Raw genomic sequence first — 7,625 nt, 5'->3', positions numbered from 1 at the left:
TCAGCCATGTCCCCAGCAGCCATGTCCCCCAGCAGCCATGTCCCCACCGAGACACCGAGGCCCGGGGGCCACAGCGTGGCGAGCAGCTCGCCCCCCAGCTCCACACCACCCCACAAAACCAAAAAGAGTCACACACCCCAGCAGCCACATCCCCAGCAGCCTTGTCCCCATCAGCCACATCCCTGTCAGCCTTGTCCCCATCAGCCATGTCCCCAGCAGCCATGTCCCCCAGCAGCCATGTCCCCACCGAGACACCGAGGCCCGGGGGCCACAGCGTGGCGAGCAGCTCGCCCCCCAGCTCCACACCACCCCACAAAACCAAAAAGAGTCACACACACACACAGGCATCGCTTAACTCCATTCCCACTTTAGATTTCCTTTCAGTCGTTTAATTCTGTAAATAAAAAACCACAAAAATGTTAAGACACCTTGTTCCATACGTGTTTGTGGGGTTTTTGTTTGTTTTTTTTTCCCCTTGGATTGTTTTCAATTGGCAGTCAAAAGCACCCCCGCTGAGATTTGTAATGCTGTGGCACGTCAACATTTCACAGCGCGGTGTTTGATGTCTCTTTCAAATGCTTCCCATCGCGGAGGTTATAGTTTCTGCTGACACTGGCAGTTGATGTCAGAAACTCTCCAAGACTGCCAGTTATTCCAGCAGGGCTCTAAAGTGCTAGGGAAGCACTTCCAAATGTTGCTGTTAAAGGTTATAAAAAGGTACTGGAAAAATCAGCACACTCCTGCCAATCCCAATCAGACTTTTGCCTTGCCTCTCCCCTTGACTAAGCCCTCCCCTTGCTGCGAAATCCACCTAATTGGTTTGAGGCTTATCAGAGGCTAAGACTTATTGCAAGGATTTTCTGACTGTGGTAGGCTCGAAACCGGCATTAGTCTTCACATAGAAGTGTCCCAAGTGTCAAGAAAAGAGCTGACAGTCAGTATTGGAGAAGATAATAACGAGCATAGGAATAATGAGCTATCAGCAACTGTCAAAAGGCCAGAATCCCGCTGGAGTTCTCCTCTCCCTCAGTCCCTGAGCTGGACCAAGGGCTCATGAGCCTGTCACCACTGGTCTGGATACATCCCTCAAAGCAAAAGCTTTCCATCTGTGGCTGGAGGAACGCAAAAACCCACCAGACAAGGCAGGTGTGGCTGGGCACAGAGCCTGCAGCACCCACCTCACCAGAACAAACGGTTAAAAAGAGTGTTGCTTTCTGTGGCAGGGCTGTCATGGCTCCAGCCGAAACCACGAAACCTCGTGCTGGGGACTTGATGCCCACGCAGGGAAAAGGCACAAAGGACCAGCAATGCCTCATTTTTCCTGGGTTTGATCTCTGCCCTGAGGATTCAGCCCACGTGGCTTCACAGCTGCACAATGGCACCGAGTCGGCAAGCTGTGGCCAGCCCTGCTCCATGGACACATGGCAGAGGCACAGCCGGCAGATCAGAACGCAAACCTCAACTTCTGCTGACGCCACAGGAACCTTTCGACGTGAAGAGCTGTGAGCTGAGCTGGTGTAAGCTGATGTCTAACCAGCCACAGCTGCCTGGGAGGGAGGCAAATGGCAGGCAGAGGAATGGAAATGGCTTGAGCCTGCCCTGGGCATGGGGCATGTTAGCGTGTGCTGCATAAAACAGTGCAAAGTCCGGGACAGCTTCACACCGCTGTAAGATGGTAACAGGAGCACCCGTCTGGGGACACCGTGCAGGACAGCCGTGCAGTCCGTCAGGGCACGCCAGGGACTGGCCGTCTGCGGCACCACCGCAGCACGGAATTGCCTGTGCTCCCCACTGCACCAACTGAGCACCAACAAATTTGTTGCAGGCATGGCTGTAACTGGAAGCAGCGGTTGCGCCGGAAAACGCAGCTCTTTGGTATGAGGCTCCTTTAAGGGAGTTGCAGGAAGGAAAAAAGAAAAAAAAGAACAACAAAAAAGGGAAAAAAAATAGAGAAGTGGAGTGGTTACCAGAGCTGCTAACCACAGTGCCAGGGAGCCTTGGAGTGCACCAGGACAGCCCAGCGTCACATCCCTAACGTTTCCTGCCTCCAGACTTCCTCGCCGGCGATGTATGTGGCTTGCACGTACAGACTGTCATTCAGCAGCAGGAAATCTGCATCGGGCGAGAGAGAAAGGAAGAAAGGTCAGAGAAATGGAGCAGCTGAAGCTGCCTGGGAAGAGCTGGGCTTAATGCAGAAGAGCTTCTCCCCACCCCAGAGATGGCAGCAGGACGGCAGCTCTGCTCCATGCTTGGCTGAGATGGGGGGATCTCTCAAAGGCCTCACAGACTCCACCAGCATCCAGAGGGAAACCCACTGGAGCAAAAGCTCTGAGCAAATCCAGGCAGAGCGAGTCTCCCTGCAGCTCCCACTGAAGCAGAGGATGAAGATACGTTCACTGCAGCCCTGGCTTTGCTCCAGCACCCGAGAGCCCTCACACCCTTGGCCTCGTACGAGCACCTGCTGTCCCCATACCAGTACCTGCATCAGAGTCATAATTTAGTGTCCCCTTTTTGTGTTCAATGCCCAGGAGCTGGGCGGGATGCAGAGACGCTGCCTCCAACGCAGTCTCTACCGAGCACCCTAGGACAGAGAAGGGGAGAGACATTAGGACAGCAAACAGAGAAGCCCAAACCCCTCAGGATAAGGCAACTGTTGGCCTGGCAGGGACCCGAGCTGGAACACCCTCGCCACAGCTGGACAGAGCTGGGAAGAGGAAACATCCCCAGGGGAGATGGCAGGAAAAGAACTGAACACCTACAGTATGGGGAGGGGAAAACCATTCACCTCTGTGAGAAAGGAACAGGAGAATTCACCTCTCGTTAGCACTATGTGTTAAAATGAAACCTCCTCTCAAAAAGGTGCCCATCTGAGGCCAGTCCTGCTGATCCCAGCCCTTCTCATCGTGTCTCAGGTGAGAGGGAACATTCTCTGATGGAGCAGACATAACTGGCAAGAGCAAGACCTTTCCCGTGTCAACATGGGGACCAACAGTTCGTGGACAAGGCTTGCTTACCTGTGGCTTCTTGGAAGTGTCGCACACACGTGTCCATGGTTGCCACGCTACCGCTCAGGGTCTTCGTGCCTGGGAGAGGAATAGGATGGCACTGAGTGGGTCCCACACCTCACAGCAAGGAGAAGGAGGAGGGGCAGAAGTCCTGAGTTGTAAGAGGAGCTACTTGAGATGACAGAACGAGGCGAGAGAGAGCCCGTGCTGGCAGTGCAGGGAGAGGTGCCGGGATGTGACACTGCAGCTCCACCATAAGGCCAGCTGGGCCGGGTGAAACCAGCTCACAGCGCAGGCACAGGCTGCCGGAGACAGAGGAAGGGACGATCCTTCTCTGAAACGCCTTCCCAGCCTCCAACTTCTTGCAGCTTAGGGAACTTAGCAAGAAGTGGTGGTGTTAAAGACAAGGGACAATAAGTATCTGCAGGACTTCTGTCCTTGCTGACCCTGCTGGAACCTCTGGCATCTGTGACACTGGGCAACGATGCATTCGAGGCTGTTGCAGACAGCTGCAAACTGACAGATCTCGCCTCACTCCCTGAAGATGGGGCACTTCCCTCTTTGCGAGGTGCCTCCTTCTCCCTGAGACCAAATCACCAGAGCCACCAGGCACCAAAACCCAGGAGGGTGGCACAAGTGCTGCCCCACACTGCCGCAGGCGCTGCAAGGTGTGCTCAGCTCTCCAGGAACAGGCACAAGTGGCAGCGCCGTCCCTAGCAATTTAGCAAGAGGCATTTACCTGCAATGTAGGTGTTCAGCCCATCGATCTCCACCACCTGCTGACCCAGCGTGTGCCGACCTGGAGCCAGTCCCATGCCAGCGATCGCATCTGTCACCAGCACTAGGCCTGAGGAACGTGAAGAGCGAGGCTGCGTTGGCTCCGAGCCCCACATCCACACTAGCCCTCCCTAAGAAGCCCTTCCAAGGGGTCTCTAGCCACATCCCACCAAAGCCAGGAGGGCTGGTGGATCAGCATACTCGGCCATGAACTCTTTCGGGCAGCACGGCACAGCACTTGCTTCAGGGGACAAGGCACAGCACGCGAGTTGGCTGATGATGCCACGTGGGCCCGGCCCGGCTCACCTTTGGGGTGGGCTCGGTGGGCGATGCGCAGGGCGGCAGGGTTGGTGTGGATGCCGTCGGAGATCATGCCGTAGAAGACCCTCCGCCCAGCGGGAATCTTGTCGCTTGTCAGCAGCCCCACAATGCCGGGGTCGCGATGGTGGAACTGCCCGAGGGGAGAGAGGACAAGCTGTGGAGCATCACCAGAACCTTGCCGGCAGGTCCCACCAAAGCATGCCGGTCAGCTGGGCGCTCTGTCCTTCACCAGGCAAATCTGGGCGTTTCCTCAAATTTTGAGTCTGCTACAGCCTTGACTCTCTCTTAGATCAGGCAGCAGAAACGTGAAACCAGAGGTTCAGTGCTGAAACCTCAGTGCAAGGCCTGTTATGAAATAAGCTGGGTAGCAGAAGAGAAAGCACCGAAAACGATATCGGTCCAGGGCAAGTGCCCTCGGCTACTCACCGGCAACATGGCATTGAAGAGGTGAGTGATGAAGGTAGCGCCGTGCTGCACGGCCTCCTCGGCCTGGGAGAGATTAGCCACCGAGTGACCTGGGCAGAAAGAACAACACATGATTTTTTTTCTGACTGTTTCTTGATTTACTTCCCTCCAGGAGTCAAGATGCCCCCTAACTGGGACTCTACTGGGGTGCTCCACCACAGGCTGAGGTCTGGAACACCAGCCTTGGCACAGAGGTGTCTGGCCGTGACCATGGGGGGTTCTGGCAGTGGTATCACACCCGAACACGTTCCCTGTTCACATCACAACCACCAGAAATGCTGCCTTGCTCACAAAGAGTGGCCTTCAGGCTGGGTTGGAGGTCCAAGGATGTGCCTTTCTGCTGTCCTCGTGTGTTTAAAGGCTTTATAGAGAGCTGTCAAGCCAGCAGAGATGGTGGGGACTTTGCCAAGAAAGAATATGGGGAAAAAACTACTCAGAAAGAAAACTGTTTTCCCCAACACAGACAGCAGTTCTATTGCTCTACAGGCAAACCTTGCCCTTCCGTAGTTCTTTGCTTTATGTGGCTGTGAGATAAGAGATGCTCTGTGATATGAATGCCCTTCTCATTTAAGGTTTTAAGTCAATGGGCAGCACGACATTGGAGGGAGAGATCTCCTACAACGGAGTTATCAAAACGCAACAGTAACCTTTGGAAAATGATTTCACCTGTCAAATAAGGCCTAAAGCAGTTGAACTTCAGAATTTGAACCTTTCCACATCACCAATCCTCAATTAGATCTTTACTCAGACTACTCTTTCTTTATGTGTTTGAACAGCACCTAACGCTACCTTGTGATAAAAAAGCATGGGCTGCTCAACCAATATGAAGTTTGGCCCTTAACCGGACAACGGGCGACAGATCCGCAGCACCAAGTGAAGTCCCCACTTGTGACAGGTCTGTCACCTCCAGACAGGCCCACCAAAAGAAAATCCCACCCTGTCCATTCACACCGAGTCACCATTAGAGATGCTACAGCCCCGTGTGGTGCCAGGAGATGGAGCCTCCCCAAACCTCCTCCACCCCAGCCCTTACCGAGCGACACACAGATGCCCCGCTTGGTGAGCTCCCGGATCACCTCACTGCTCCTCTTCATCTCCGGGGCCAGGGTGACAATCCGGACACAGTCCAGGGAGCCGTAGGTGGCAAGAAGGTCCTGGAAGGCACCTTCCTCAAAGGTACGGAGGCAGTGCTCCGGGTGCGCCCCTTTCTTCTCCTTGCTGATGAACGGTCCTTCCAGATGGGCCCCTGCCCAAACAGGAACACAAACCCATGGATATTAGGAAAAATTTCTTTACCGAAAGAGTGGTGAAGCACTGGAACAGGCTGCCCAGGGCAGTGGTGGAGTCCCCATCTCTGGAGGTGTTAAAAAAATGTATAGATGTGGTACTTCAGGACATAGTTTAGTGGTCATGGTGGTGTTTGGTTGGCGGTTGGACTTGATGATCTTAGAGGTCTTTTCCAACCTTAACGATTCTATGACCCTTCCTGCCAAGGACCAATAAACCTGCTGCATCTACCTTGCTCCTGTCAAGCTCTCCCCGTTCTCCTGCAGCGAAACACATGGCTCAGGTAACTCTGAGCTCAGCAGAGCAGAAGATGCAATGCTGGCAACTGGCCAAGGCAAGCCACAACACCGGCATCACCTGGGGAGGCCCAAAAGGGCTGGTGCAGTGCAGGTATGATGGCAGAGACCAGGCATAGGTAGAGGGAGAAAGCAGGTCTGGGCCCACCTGTGCATCCCTCCCACCAAGAGGGCTCCAGCCCCATTTGTGCTGTCCCTGTGGTAGATTCTTTCTCCTCAATGAACAAGATAATTGTCTACCTAGAGTAGCACCAGAGGGGAGAGCGAGTGACAAAACCACTCACCCAGGATACCTGCTCCGTGGGCTCCACCATCTTGGATACTGATCTGAGGGAGAACCTAGAGAAAAGGGTTTGTCAGACACGGCATCCCAGACGCAGCACCCCGGCTTGCCAAAACAAACCCAAACCTTGGGCGAAAGCTTTGTAGCTGGACCACTTGGGACCATCAGCCAAAGACAGCTCGCCAAAGAAAAGCCAGCTGCAAGCCCCACTGTGCAAAGCTGGCCTGGGAGACATCACTGTCTCAGCAGTCTTAAAGGGTAAAGGCAAGAAATCCAGGGGTAGAGTCTAGGTCCTCATGTCCATGGCTCTTCTGCCAATGCAGCCAGCCTGGTCTCTGTGGACTCAGCCTTGGCCCTCTTGGTACCAAGCTCAGTCCCTTCTCACCCTGTGGATGAGAAGGGGAGAAAGTCACTTACTTGGTGGTACACAGATGGAGGAGAGGTCACCAGGGTGGGACAGAAGGAAGTCACTCCATGGGAGAGGATTTTCTGACTGACCAGGTCAATCCCTGATTTGAAGTCATCTGTAGCCAGGGAGAAGTCCACCCCAAAGCCTCCTGCACCGTGAGTAAAACAAAGAGAACACTGAAGCCTCCCCAGTGGATGTTTTCCCACCCAAAAAGGCCAAAGAAACATTTTGCACGATTGGAGTGAGCCACTCTGTTTGTGTGGTGCTGACCAGAACCAAAGGGTTCCACCAGTGCTTCTCCTGTCCTACACTTGGGAGGGTCTGCAAGTACAAATCCAGCCAACACTGTCCTCCTGAAGTGCTTTTCCCAGCATCCCAGCGTTTTGCAAGCACCAACTTTTTATTTTGATTCAAAACCTGAGGATCCTCCACTGAAGAGGTGATCTGACTTCCAACATAAGCTACCACAGAACAAATCCCTCAGGAAAGAACCTACTGCAGGTAACGGTCGTTCCCTGGAGAAGCCCTGCTCTGTCCTCGCTGCATCCTGGACAGGATAGTGTGAGCATCATGCCAGTGCAGAGGATAAAATGTTAATAAAAATAAGCTTAAGAAGAGAGCTGGCCTGAAAACTCCACTGAGCCAAAGGGGATCAATTCCGTGACAGCAGAAGCCATGAGCAAAATCGTTCTTTATTGTTCCTTTGTGACACATCTCCCGTGAGCAGCTGAAACGCGTTTGGCCACGGGCAGTGCACACACGGCGGGGTCTGAAGGTCTGGG

The 7,625-nt window shown here is 53.9% G+C and overlaps 1 protein-coding gene across 1 annotated transcript; it reads right to left on the bottom strand.

Annotated features, from left to right (window-relative positions):
* Positions 1–2,023: 2,023 nt before the first annotated feature.
* Positions 2,024–6,991, bottom strand: AMDHD2 (amidohydrolase domain containing 2; the record flags this gene model as incomplete). Its single annotated transcript, XM_009871894.1, has 9 exons — positions 2,024–2,112; positions 2,480–2,581; positions 3,015–3,083; positions 3,745–3,852; positions 4,089–4,233; positions 4,530–4,618; positions 5,602–5,814; positions 6,436–6,490; positions 6,852–6,991. Coding segments are annotated over 9 exons (1,010 nt in total), but the record flags the coding sequence as incomplete, so codon positions are not given.
* Between the last annotated feature and the right edge of the window lie 634 nt (positions 6,992–7,625).

Source organism: Apaloderma vittatum, unplaced genomic scaffold, assembly GCF_000703405.1.
Source record: "Apaloderma vittatum isolate BGI_N311 unplaced genomic scaffold, ASM70340v1 scaffold34046, whole genome shotgun sequence".
NCBI classification, from domain to species: Eukaryota; Metazoa; Chordata; class Aves; order Trogoniformes; family Trogonidae; genus Apaloderma; species Apaloderma vittatum.
Note: the sequence above shows the minus strand (reverse complement) of the source record. Positions and strands in the feature narration are given on the sequence as shown.